Here is a 14,103-nt window from a genome sequence, read left to right on the forward strand (position 1 = left end):
TGGCAACTGTGGCTAACTTGAATTCCTATGCACTCTGTGGTGAAACCTGACAAAGTTAAACGATTTAATACTTTATAGGCATGAGAACAAAGTTCACAATTGTTACTAATAATGTTTCGCGAACTAGATTTGACAAGTAAAATTAGAACTTTGCAAAACTTGTAAACAAAAACACGCGGTATCGTAAATCGTTTTCCATTGTAACAATTTATACATAATATTGCGATTCTTAAATAATAAATTTTACAAGCAGACTGTATTACTACGAATTTATAATATGACTACCTTTAGATTTAACTTTTCTGGTGAAGAAGATAATAACAAAATAGAAGGTTAATTTATTTTAATTCATTGTTTTTATTTACTTTTACTAGCACCAGTTAACATTACTTATACACTAAATTCATGATTAATTCAACAGAAACTGAAAAAGATGAACCTATTGTATGGCTGGAGAGTGAAGAAGTAGTTCCAGATAAACAAATAAAAAGTATTGATGAAACAGTTACTCGAGCTAAAATGTTTGCCTGCGGCGATGTCGAGATTGGGCATATTGTAGTAAGCGAAGCAAAAGCTAGTATTGAGGAGAGTGGACTGAAAAATGCAGTTGAACTAGCAGAAAAAGAACACAGTGATCTTATTGCTGGGAAATATGAAGGCAAGTGGAAGAGAATTATTTCATGCAACCATTATTTATGATCTTTTGTACTTTCATAAAGATCAACAGATCTTATAAAAAACAAGGGTTCGTAAAATTATGAGTTAAGGTTCCTGTGATGTTGTAGGTTGTTATTATTAGGTAAACCAGCTACTGGTATAGTGCTCTAGGCCATAAAAACTCCTGATCCGGAATTGGTTTTTAGTCAATAAGAGTCTGACACTCCCTCTCGCCTCTCCCAAAGCAGGAGAAGTCATTGGATTAATTTCCACCTGCAAAAAAGGCCACAAAAAATATATGTTAGAAGTTTATCTATTAAAACAAGTATGTTAGTTTACTTAATTTGATATTTCTTTCAGGTGGACTAAAAATCTGGGAGTGCACTTATGATTTGATACAATATTTAGAAGAAAACGAAACAGAAATAAAGTTTGAGAGTAAAAATGTTCTAGATCTTGGCTGTGGTGCTGGAATTTTAGGAATCTATGCTTTTTTAAATGATTCTAAAGTTACATTTCAGGATTATGTAAGTACTAGCTTCTGCCAGCAGTTTCACCCACATTCCCATGAGATAAAAAGTATCCTATCACCCAAGTCAGGTCACACACTGTCTTAATACTAAGTTTCATCAAAATCCATCAAGTAGTTTCAGCATGATTGACAGACAAATATCCAAACAAACTTTCACATTTACAATATTAGTATGATTGTGTAATCACTTTTTGCTTCATAACTAATAACTTTTAAGTAAACTCTTCAAACATCCCATTAATGATCATAATACTGAATACATTTGCATGTATTACTTGTTTCAGAATAAAGAAGTGCTGGAATATTTCACAATACCAAATGTTTTACTAAACATTGAAGATGAAGAGAACAGAGAAAAAGAAATACAAAAATGTAAATTCTATTCGGGTGACTGGGATTCCTTTAACAAGAAACTGGCTAGTACTGAAGCATTTGACATTATCTTAACATCAGAAACTATCTACAATGAATGTAACTATGACAAACTTATCTCGTTGTTCGTGGATAGATTGAGCAAAGATGGAGCAGCATATGTTGCAGCAAAAACATACTACTTTGGTGTAGGTGGCGGTGTAAGACAATTTGAGCAAAAGGTTCAACAAAATGGTAAACTAAACTGTGAAGTCAGCTGGAAAAGCACAGGAGGAATACAAAGAGAAATATTGAAAATCACACATAAATAACTATAACAAACTTTAATAGATTTATTACATTTGATACAATAAATGGTTTAAATAAAATTCATATAAATTCACTAAACACCTATTTTGTCTTACAACTACGAAGTTTCTAAGGAGATAGTCTTTCATAGACCCATCCATCTTCTCCTTGATGCAAGAGCTTCCCATCAGGAACCTCTCCCTCCTTGGGCTTCCTGAATTTAATTCTATCATGAAGCCGATCTCTTTGGCCTTGCCAAAACTCAACAGCTCTTGGGCGAATTATGTATCCTCCCCTGGAAAAATAAAAAAATTATCAAAGGCTAGAATCTAATAGGATATATTGCCATAATTCCCTTGAAGGTATAGAATACATGCTGATAAAATGTCCAGAATTTATTTAGATTTTTTTAAATTATAGATTAAGTAATAGCACTTAAAACTCATTTGATTTCATAATACTATTAACAAATTGCACAACTAATAAGAATGTCACAAAAACAACTAAAAATAACATTGAACAAACAAAAATGAAGGTCACTTATTTTTACACCAACATGTTACCAATATAAAATAGCTTGGGTATAGATATCTAATAAAACCTACCAATAGCTTGGTTTTGGAACCTCTTTTTCTGGAATCAAATATTTTTCTTCTAAAACAGATTCCCTCTCAACCAAGACATCCCTTGATTCAATGGGAGTGCTTTGGAAACTTGCACAGGCAGCTATTTGACTGGGTGCAGGTCTTGAGTGGAAATATTTTGTTGATTCAGCTTCATCTAATTTCTCCACAAATCCCTCAATCCTAACAGATCTGTTTAGGACTTCCCAGTAGAATGTTGCTGCCACATTTGGGTTCCCATCCTGAAAAAAAGAAAAAAAGAAAATGAGAGACTCAGAAGTATTTTTAATTTTGGAACTCTAGTTTTTTTAATAGTCAACAAACCATTTCTTTAGCTTTTCTGCTTTCATAGTTAGTGAAGAATTTATATCCATCCTTTCCATATCCCTTGCATAACACAAATCTTGCTGATGGGAAACCTTCTCTGTAAAAACAATAGGTGATCGAGTCAATGATACAACAACTGACTGATAACAATAGTGGAAAACTATACCTATTATAGTAAAGATAAATGTGTGTTTTGTTGAGATAAAAGAGGTACTTACTTGGATACAGTGGCTAAGCACATAGCATTGGGTTCTAGAATCTCCTTCTTAGAACAAGCTTCTTCAAACCATGCCTTGAATTGCCCAAAAGGCTCTTTGGACACCAAATGTTTCTCCAAAAAGGTGTCATTCTTATCCTTATATTTAATTCTCATACCTACAATCGAATAAAATATTAGAATAGTGCTATATTTTTGTTCATAATTTACAGTAAATTAATTTTAACTTACCTCCGATATCGATGCTCATGTTTCTCAAGTTATTTAAAGCTAGTTTACTGCAAGAATACGATGAACGTAGCAAGCTCTTGAGAGCCATGCAAGTATATAAAAAAGTTAAATGCTGTCACGCTAAGTATAATCAATTTCACAGAATGGTATTGAATGAACTGCTCATTTTAATTTACTGTTAATTATTCAGCCTTGTAACTAGATAATGACCGAAAACTACTGTTCAATGATCTCGATCTTCATAAGTGATAACAAACGCTGATAAGTAAATTGTGAGCAGTGTGTAACCGGTAGTGACTTATATTTTATTGACGTGCGTCTATTGCGTCTAGCGGATTCAACAGATAACAACTGCTAAAAAAATATAAAAATAAATACGAATAAAATGGTATAAAAATATAATACTTTGCGTAGAATTCCAAGTTGTTGACATTATATTTGACATTGACAAAGAAAATAGTGACATTAACACAATAGAGGATAGAGGTGGGCGCAATAGGTGGACGATAAATTATAAATCTAAACGACTGATTGATGATTAATTTGCTACATATTAATAACTTAAGTTAATCACGTTTGCATCACAAGTTTTACAAATAACAAGAAACCTAAATAAAAAAAGGCTCTCGCATATCGACTATTTAGTTATAATCGACTAAACATAAAAAAAAACAAAAATAACTCTAATGTCAATGACCGAATGACTGGTTGACAACACGATTGACATTTTGACATCTCTATTTGAAAAGTTGTGTGTTGGAGTCTTGTTGGACAATATTTTTACGTCGAAATCTTCATATATCTACAAAATATTTACACATTTAATTGAAAAACTTTATCATGGAGTCCGAAGTAATAAAGGAAAAGATTCATACAGAACCTATGTTGAATGATCCTCGGTATATAACCTTACTGAGTGTAATAGTCCTACTTTTTACCCTAGGTAAGTTAATTATAATATAACAGAATATTTGAATATTAATGCTTCATAAGTGTTATTGAAATATACTAGTCATTTTCCCTGTTTACGCCTATTCACCTTCTTACAGAATCTTGGTATGTTAGCACACTTTTCTGAACATAAAATATGTGCCAACATTGCAAGACAACAGCATGGCACATAAATATTCAGTGATTCCTTATTATGTAAAATTAAACCTTATTACTGTCTTTATTAAGTTTAGTATAGTCTATTGAGCTTTGCCAATAAGTTGAATAAGTTCGTATTAAACATTTTCTCTCATTCTTAAACTTTTTTGTTATTTTTTCAGTGTTTTGGTGGTTCTTCTCAAGGAGGCGTCAAGTTCGTAAGTCTGTGTTGTTAATGGGTCTCTCAGACTCTGGCAAGACACTGTTGTTTGTGAGACTTGCTTACTCTCAGTACAGACAGACATTCACATCTATGAAAGAGAATGTTGAAGAATATCTTACTTCCAATGTAAGTATAAAGAGATTAAAATATAAAATAATTATTGTAATATATAATTTCTGGGCCTCGGGCAGAATTTCATGTACCTGTATGCATATTGAAGAAAAACACTCAGTCATAAGTTTGAGTATATTTTTTTCTAAGTCATTTTATTACAGGTAATTTAAATGTATGAAATATTTTTTCAGGATGCATTGAAAATAGTGGACTTGCCCGGTCAGGAGAGATTGAGGAACAAATTCTTTGACCAGTACAAGAGCAGCGCCAAGTCTATTGTCTATGTTGTTGACTCTGTTACCATCCAGAAAGAGATCAGGGATGTTGCTGAGTAAGTATTTATTGGCTATTCCTACAAATTATTAATAAAATAAGCATTTATTTCAATTAAACCATATTGAAATATCAGCAAATAAATAGTCTGTCAGTGAAGCTATTTGCTTGTTCCAATTGTAGCTAACAATGGAGAAGAATGAGTATGAAACTAAATTCATTCCTCCTTTAAAAATATATATGTTTTTAAATCAAATGGTTATGTATTATATTTCTAGCTCTATGTGTAAAATCAATTTCTCTGGGTTCTTATATAGCATTTAAACAAGAATGAAAAAGCCATTCTAGCCATTCGTTTGATTAAGACTTCTGTTTATTTTATAATATGTATGTTTAATATAATTATGTATTGTTCTAATTTCAGGTACTTGTACACAATACTGTCCGACCCAATGGTGCAGAGCTACAGTACTCCAGTTCTGATCCTGTGCAACAAACAGGACCAACCCTTGGCTAAGGGTGCTCAAGTCATCAAGAGTCTGCTGGAGAAAGAAATGTAAGAATACTAAGAATGTTTTCCTTTTATTTAAGTATAACTAGCTTTCATAGTATATTTATAGGCTATAAAAATCACGCCACGATCAAAAGAACCCGACCAGAGTGGGTGAAACAGCGCGGAAGTAATTATGCTGTTTTTTTTTTACTAATGCTATGTAATATTGTTTTCAGAAATCTAGTCCGTGTCACGAAGTCCAGTCAACTGCAATCCGTAGATCCGTCTCAAGGCAACAATTCGACGTACCTCGGCAAAATTGGCAAGGACTTTGAGTTCTCACATCTTAGTAACCGAGTGGAGATTGCTGAGAGCTCAGCCAACACTGGTGATGATGACACGCCGGCCGACATCAAAAGTCTGCAAGATTGGATCTCCAAACTTTAGTTACTTTACAACATACTTCCTAATTTTCGCATGATTTACATTTTTTGCTTCTAAGTTGTTAGTTTTAAAAATACTCAAGATCAAATAAATAAAAAAATCTTATAAAAAGCAGGCCTTATACGAATTTCTGAACTAGTATAAGTAATAAAAAAAAATAACTGTCAAGTCAATGTCAAAATCCTGTTTGACAGCTCAAGCAATCACACACTACTTAAAAAATTGGCGGGAATCACGTAGAGAAGTACATAGTAATTTTAGATAGGTGTTTAAAATATCGCAATAAAAAGAAATACTTCGTTAATTCCAAATTAAGTTGAGTATTTTTGAAAAATTCTTGTCAATTTATGGTTAAGTTTTTAATTTTGTTTCTTTTTTATCTAATAAACTTGTTAAAAGTGTCGCTTAGTGATGTCCACTGTACTGAAACTTTAGTATTGCATTTGTTACTGATGTTATAAATGTTCGAATAATGTTAAACAGGGGTATCCATGTATGTATTCTCAAAGAATTGTGCATTTGATGATGTGATGTATGTATTTTATTATTGTCAAGGATTTTTTATAAATAAAGCTTGACTGATTTTTTATATTCACTTTTTTATTTTTTTCATCCTGAGCCGGCGCGGCAGTTCCGAAGTTCCGACATTGACAACATAAGTGTGAATTTGTATGTTAGTAAACACCCTCGCCCACGACACAGGAGAAAATCCTAGTGTGTGGCAATAAATTCGAGCATTCGGTCTCTTTTTAAGTTGCGAATTTCCACTACATTTTAAACGTTCTTGTTTTCTAATAAATAGAGTTGAAAAAAAAAAATTACTTCCGTCACTTACGTGCATGATCTTATTAGATACCTACTAACACGCTAGTTTTTACAACATCCTACTAACTAGTGTAAAATAGTGGCCCCTGGGAGATGCCACTGTCGATTAGGGATTGCAATCCGGTATCATTTTCAATCCGGCCGGATTTCACCGGATTGATGCTAATCCGGCCGGATCCGTCCGGATCCGGCCGGATTTTAAAGTTACTTAGGGCTTAGTATTTAGTGGGTTTTAGTTTTGATAATAATGTATAAAAAGAAAATAAAATACGTATTTATGGAAATTAAATCACTTTTAATTATATTTTTTGGTATTAATTGTAATTTTCGGTACTATTTGTACTAAATTGGTACTATTTGGAGAAAATTATGAAACTATTTTTAATAATAAACTAATCAGTCTGACTCTCACTTATTGCTGTACCTATTTAAGTATCTGAAAGTACTTAAGTAATAATAATACTATTAAACTCTTATTAATAATCTACACAGTTACCTATATAACAAAACAGTCTTTTAAATTTGTACTAATAAAATCAACAACTTCAGTTCATAATCCTAAGAAACAAAACAAGAAGCATTTATTTTTTGCAATGCAAAATTCAAATAAAAATTATTTCTGTGCCTGAAAAAACGATCTAAGAAAACAAATAGTGTGTATTGTACTGTCTCCTAGTCTGCTTCTGATGGCACTACAAATATAGCCTCTCTGCCTCAACACTAGTTGGCCTAATCGCCATCAAGTAACTGTTTCTTGCTTTACCGGATCCGCCACCGGATCCGGCGCCGACTCACCGGATCCGGTAGGTCCTAAGACACGCCGGATCCGCCGGATTACCGAATCCGCCGGACCGGATTGCAATCCCTACTGTCGATATGCAACTCCTATGGAAACTTTTGTGTAAATTATGCTTAACACAATCATTTCAAACAGCTTCTCACAAGTGGTATACAATTACCTATCGCAAATCCTAAATAATCGTAGTTTCCTATCTTAGTGATCTGGTAATTATTATTTACAACCCATCTAACTTGTCTATTCATTGATGTATGGTATCGTTTTTTACTTTCATTGAGAACCATGCAGGTGTTGTGCGAATCTACCCCTTCCTTCCTATTCTTTTTTTCATATGTCACAAAACGATTAATGAATGCCACATGACTCGACTAAAATTCAAGATCAAAACCAATATTGATTACCTACCTACCTATATTAATTGTCATTTTTGCATATTCATGAATTTAAAATTAAATCTATTGATAGGAATCGATGGCTTTGTTCTTTTAAAAATGTATTAAAAAGGGGTTGTGGATTTCAATGCATTTTTTGCGCGGTAACTTTAAAATCATTATTCGTTCGTCCATTTTGAGAATCGATTAATCGATATGCATATTCATAATTTTGTCATCAATAAATTGGTATTGAATGGATTGACATTTTTGAGCACGTGCGTTAAATTATGCAATTATTTACGCTCAACTGCTAATGTAGGGGTTCTAAAACATAACTTTGGTAGGTAGGTATGGGTACCTTATAATTTATTTGTTACTATTAGACCAACCGTTATAGCTCATAGCCATACCTGTTAAGTACCATGTTAAACTAAAGTTAAAAAAGACCATCGAAATGTGAAAATCATTTTTAAGATGTGAGCAGGTAGGTAATTCAACTACCTACGTCTTACCTGCTTAGAGTAACATATCTATAGGTACTTGGTGGGTACCCTAAGACACGCAAAAACCTTCCTAATGGGTATATCCTTTGAGCTCAAAATGTCTTCTTAAAACTGGTCTGTAGGTAGATGATTACAGTACCTACCTACATAACTCAAGTACGGCATTGCCTCAACAATGTTGTCTCATTAATGACAACACAAACAATTTCCAGCTTAGTGAAAAAGTCAAAAAATATTGATCAAAGTAAAATGCGCCGGCGTCGTTAAGGACACTGGCTGCTTGTCATAGCGCGTTCCTACCTTATAATGGACGCCATTTCTCGAATGAATGATAATTTTACCTTGCGCTCGGTAAATAGTGTGTTCTCTAAAGGGGGAGTCTTTTTAACATCATAAAGGACTAGACAAGAGCCATTAAGGTTATTTTAATGACTATACTTGGTTGACAAATGAGATCGTGGAAGACGCTCGGTGTTCGTGGATTCGAGTTCTAGAAAATCGTGATTAGAAAGCAATTATTTGTAGAGAAAATTGTTTCTAAGTATTCATTTAAGTTTAAAAATATATCTAGGTACTAAATTATTTTAAGAACATGGCAGAAGGTAGGAAATTAGTAGACAGACTCTTTATTTTTACTCTAGTCTAGGTACAATTACCTATTAGGTACCTATAGGTACCTATCTACCAAACTATTTTACCATTTATGTGGGAGAGCTATGCTTTATCACGAACCAGTCAGCTCGACCAGAGTGATACCATGGTATCACTGAAATCCGCGGCTTGAAACAACGTAATTTACAACTGACATTTGAGAATTTGGATAAGGAAGTACCGTACCCTTTCTTATTTAGTTCTATCAATATATTATTATCGATATTATTCATATCATATCTGTTCACAATGTAGTGAGCGATAAATTACCGTTGAATTAACGTTATGCCGTCATTACTAAGTAATTGCCGGTGCATATTCACTTTACGAAAAAGTAAGTGGGGGCTGCTATTAAATTAAATTATGATTACGCTCATCAGACAAAATGAAGATGCTTAAAAAACTACACGTACTTATTTTTGGTATTAAAAGCGTCCAGTGAATGTGTAAATCGTTAAATTTTGCATCAAAATGCCCTTCTGTTAACTATACATACTTTGGATGGAATTAATGGCTGATCTTTTATCGCGGTACCCCGTGATGCCATGATGACTTCTTTAAATATTGTGCTTAAAATAAAAAATGGCGTCAAATAAACGTGCGTATCGCGGTAGACTGGAATTTCTCTGTGTAATGAGCTATTAAATACATGGCTCTATGCGTAAGTGAGGTAAAGGTACTTCAGATATTGCCAGTGTTAACTGCAAAAAGGTAAATTTTTGGAAGTCTTAAGATAAAAAATCTGTTAAATACTTTGCTCTACTTTGCTAAAATAGGTACATGATAACTAAAAATTACTCTGATTGTTAGTGAATTTTGTTTTATTAAATTCTAATTTTAAAGAAAATCACGAAATTATAATAGGTATGGATTACCAACTAACATTATGAACTACCTATTTACCTCTATCTTAGTTAAGTCTTGCTAAAACTATTATATTCCAAGAATATGCAAAAACCAGACTATCCACATGTTCCCACGGTAAAAGGCTTGTGGGTGAGTATCCCACAGTCCCACGCTCACACAAGCCTGCCCACTTGTCCTGCCTTTCTTCAATATCCTACAAATCAAAGTACAATAACTGGCAACTTTCATACAATGTCTGTGACGTTTCATTGTCCTGTTTGAAGACTTCATTTTAAGATTACCTACTGTGTTTTTTAGCTTGCTCAAGTGTTGTATTATTACCTATGAATGGCAATTGCGTAGTTTCCAACCTAAAAAAATAATAGTATTTTGATACTTCAATACAATTAAATATCCCGAAATAATCGTGGTTTCATTATCTAATTTGACGATTAGATACACTTAAATTCATGAATTTTATAGCCTATGTTATAGCCTATAACCTTTCTCGATAAATGGACTATATACAAGTATACAACACAATACATCATTTAGAGACTTTCAAATCGGACCAGTAGTTCCGGAGATTAACGCGTTTAAACAAACAAACAATCTCTATATTTTAGTATTGATAAAAATATCTGCTGTAGATTCAATTAAAAACGATGGGACCTAGCTACACCATTAATATAGATTTAAATTTATAACTAAACAGTAGTTAAGTAATTTGTAGTAAAGTACTTAGGTAGTTTAGACATAATTAAATTCCAACTATCTACTAACTCTAGCATAATAATAGCTCGTTAATGGACTCTCTACTTTACTGTAATAATAATAACAAACATTTTTACTTGCGAACTAGAAAATATTGGAAGGTTTCATTCAACTTTTATCGCAACGCGTTCTTTTTTTGTGGGAATTTAGAGTAACCATAGCCAATGGAGTGAAAGGATCAATCAATGAACACCTTTTGCTCGGCTGTGGTCGCCATCAATGGAGTTTGGTTAAGGGGAAGTAGTACCTGTCGAAAATATTATAATTATTTTTATTTTTATTTCAATTAGAATCACATGAATTTAATCTTTAGGGGCATGAATATGGTTATTAAAATAATAAATTAGAAAGAATTATTAAATTATTAAAAATATGCCAAAAGTGTTAGATTTTGTTGATCACACGTACTCCATGTTTAATGTAGGTATGTTAAGAAGGGAGTAAGTAAGCTTAAGGGTCGAGAAAGCGCATGTACTGCCCGAAGTGTCAAAAGCGTTCATAGGCCACGGTAACTACTAATCATCAGGTGGACCGTGTGCTGACTTGCCACCTTCGTAGAATAAAAAACAAAATGTTTGTGTTTTAATAATAACTAAGTAAATAGCGAAGTCTCATCCCATCAAGGGTTAAGTATCACCCAAGTAATGGTTAGTACTTACATAGGTATTACTTAGCATCGCCGTTAATAAACACTGCCGACAACAGAAGAGTTGCTAGTACTTTATCGGTTTTATGTTATAAACCCAATATAATAAATAATCTATCTTCTACAACTTACTACTACTTCTACAGTTACTTAAATCATCATTTTATAAGCCTTCGCCTTAACACAGGTAAGCGTGGGAGAAATGCGATCGCCCTACAAGTGCATCGGTCCATGGGAATTTACTTCATAACACTTTTTGGTTTACAATAACTATAACTTAGTTGATATTTTTCCCATGATCGAGATAAATATAAAAAAATGCGTGTAATAAGCTAAATATAAGGTAAGTTTTATAATTTTACGGAAAAGCCAGGAGTTCCGTGTAGATATAATCAAATTGGAATCGTCTACTCGTAATTAGTACCAGTACAGATAAGTACAGTATCCTTAGTATGAGTTTGCTTTACGTTTAAAATAATCGAAACGAGAGCGCGTTCGGCGTTCTAATTGGTTGGTTTATTCGAGTCGGCCAATCAGAGCGCCGAACGCACTCTTGTTTCGATTACTTTAAACGTAAAACAAACTCATACTAAGGGTACAGATTAAAAACGAATTACATTATGATTTTATTATCATCTTAACCTTTATCTGTGAATTTTAAGTGACTGTTAATTACGTAGCTCGGGAAGCTGAGCTAATGGTTATGTTCTCAATGCATATTTATGGTAAGCAATAACTATGTTTCATTGCATTCTATTGCTACCGCCATTGACAACACCCGTGTTCCAGAGAACTGTATTTATAAGCAGATAACGCAGATATCGACTGGTTTTATTTTAAAGTTTGACGTTTAGAACTATTATGTACTTACAATTATTTTCTACTAGCTTCTGTCAGCAGCTTTCCCCTTGTTCCCGTGGGATAAAAAATGGCCTATGTGTTATTCCAAACCATAATCTAGCCCAGTTCCAAATTTCATCTCGATCCCTTCAGCCGTTCCGACGTGAAGGTTTAACAAATAAACAAGCAAACTTTCGCATTATTAGTAGGATGTATTTCGTCGTTTGTACTGAAAGATTGTTATTTAGAAATTATACCAATAACATGGGCTAACTGATTTAAATAAGGAACTTATACTGCCATCAACATTATTATCACAATTACAAACTAACATTGATACCATAATATCACGCCCTGCACCCGTAGCATAGGTTAGCTGTCACGTAAAATAAACTGTATCATTGTATCCTCACTAGAAAGTTATATTTTTATACCTTCTTTAATACTTTAAATGGCCGGTTAATGTGCAAATAAAATTAATAACATTAAAGCTAAGATTTCAATTGAAATTTTATGTCAACATGCATTCATAATTGATTGTTATCGCATTAATTTTTCGCATTGGTTCGAATGGTGGTCCGCTGTCGGCTGTCGGCTTGTACCGCGAGCTCCATAGCGAATGGCTAATTATTTTAATCAAGGATTAATCGAATTCTTTGTTGGAGAGATAAAGGATGCTGTGAGCCGTCGTCACATGTCATGTACTTTATTAATATGCGCAATAAACCGTTAAAATATCGCGCGCTCTCTGTACAAACGCGCCGCGCCGTGTGTGGTCCGGTTTCCTAATGGAAATCAACGCAAAATTTCAATATTTATCAACAAATGTGCACTCATTGCGCCACTAAGATATGCAGTTATGCAAAATACTTGTTAAGTGGAAGTTATTAAGTTCAGAATTGAGTATCTGTTAGGATTACGTGCCTTTTTAATGTATTGCATTTTGCGTTATATTTTGTTGAGAGCTCGTGCCTTAAGCTTGCAGCTGTAGTTCGTGAGTACTTTGTAGTTATTTGAACAATGTTTTTGCTAGTTTTAGTCATTGTTTCTTTTAATACATTGTTAAAAAGCTCAGTTTGTGCTTCAAGGTCAGATTAAAATTGTACAGGATATTTCAAAACAAAATTAAAATCCTATGATTTTAATGAAGTATTTACCTTATCTTAGAAAGGCTAGAGATTATAAAGCTACAATTTTATACGATGACTAAGAAACCCGCCGAATTCCGTTTCGCCACCAATTATTATCTCTGTTTTCCTGTATTTCTCTTGATTTTTTCCTGAAGAACTCATGGACATCTCATGGGAAATCGGTTCATGAGTTCTGGAGTTAAAGCGTCAGGAAGGAAAACCCGACTAATTTTTATATTATAAGTTTTATATGTATCACAGTCGATTTATAACTGTTCTCCTCAGAGGTGGCTGGTAGCATGTCCAATAGTGGCACTCGTTAAGGGTGTACAATTAACCGATGACTGTGAAATAACCGCGGCAAGCCTCGAATACCCGACCCCTGCTGCACTCGCAGGGTTGTCACGACACGGTCTTTTAAACACTAAACTTAACTGAAAATCGTCTACTCGTGCCTCAATAAGTACTTAGAAGATAACCAAAGATTGTCTATATTGTTCCAATTTTAACCAACTTTAAATAAGAAATAAAGCGGTTGATTAATGATGGTGGGTAAGTGCAAAAAGTACTAATGCTAAGATTATTCGGGATTGCAAGGGAATTTCATTGTTTAGGCACACAAATTGCAAATTTTCTTTTAGATTCGTTCTTTAAATCAATAAACAACTTACTTAGGTAATCTGTTTAGCGCTGACGCGCAGATTTCATTTTCGCACAGATTCCATTAAAAGTTGCAATAACTTCTCTTTCACGGAATAAGGAGTTTGGATACTATACCCACTTTGGTATGAACGTCCTTTAACTAAATATCAAGCGAATGAATCTTAACTGA

The 14,103-nt window shown here is 33.4% G+C and overlaps 3 protein-coding genes across 3 annotated transcripts; 2 read left to right on the plus strand and 1 right to left on the minus strand.

The window, feature by feature from the left end:
• The first annotated feature begins 87 nt into the window (after window positions 1–87).
• Window positions 88–1,948, plus strand: LOC118268858 (histidine protein methyltransferase 1 homolog). The gene is made up of 4 exons (XM_035583616.2): window positions 88–332; window positions 422–658; window positions 1,018–1,184; window positions 1,474–1,948. Exons 1-4 carry the CDS (start codon window positions 278–280, stop codon window positions 1,870–1,872), a joined length of 858 nt encoding a protein of 285 aa, XP_035439509.2. The 5' UTR covers window positions 88–277; the 3' UTR covers window positions 1,873–1,948.
• On the minus strand, window positions 1,866–3,686 carry LOC118268859 (pyridoxine/pyridoxamine 5'-phosphate oxidase). Its single transcript, XM_035583618.2, has 5 exons — window positions 3,248–3,686; window positions 3,018–3,174; window positions 2,797–2,896; window positions 2,455–2,714; window positions 1,866–2,144 (listed from the first exon to the last, which is right to left on the minus strand). The coding sequence occupies exons 1-5, from the start codon at window positions 3,333–3,335 to the stop codon at window positions 1,979–1,981; spliced, it is 771 nt and encodes a 256-aa protein (XP_035439511.2). The 5' UTR covers window positions 3,336–3,686; the 3' UTR covers window positions 1,866–1,978.
• Window positions 3,687–3,965: 279 nt separating this feature from the next.
• Window positions 3,966–6,472, plus strand: LOC118268861 (signal recognition particle receptor subunit beta). The gene is made up of 5 exons (XM_035583623.2): window positions 3,966–4,190; window positions 4,519–4,685; window positions 4,865–5,004; window positions 5,371–5,502; window positions 5,676–6,472. The coding sequence occupies exons 1-5, from the start codon at window positions 4,088–4,090 to the stop codon at window positions 5,884–5,886; spliced, it is 753 nt and encodes a 250-aa protein (XP_035439516.1). The 5' UTR covers window positions 3,966–4,087; the 3' UTR covers window positions 5,887–6,472.
• The last annotated feature ends 7,631 nt before the right edge of the window (window positions 6,473–14,103 follow it).

Source organism: Spodoptera frugiperda, chromosome 2, assembly GCF_023101765.2.
Source record: "Spodoptera frugiperda isolate SF20-4 chromosome 2, AGI-APGP_CSIRO_Sfru_2.0, whole genome shotgun sequence".
Lineage (NCBI taxonomy): Eukaryota > Metazoa > Arthropoda > Insecta > Lepidoptera > Noctuidae > Spodoptera > Spodoptera frugiperda.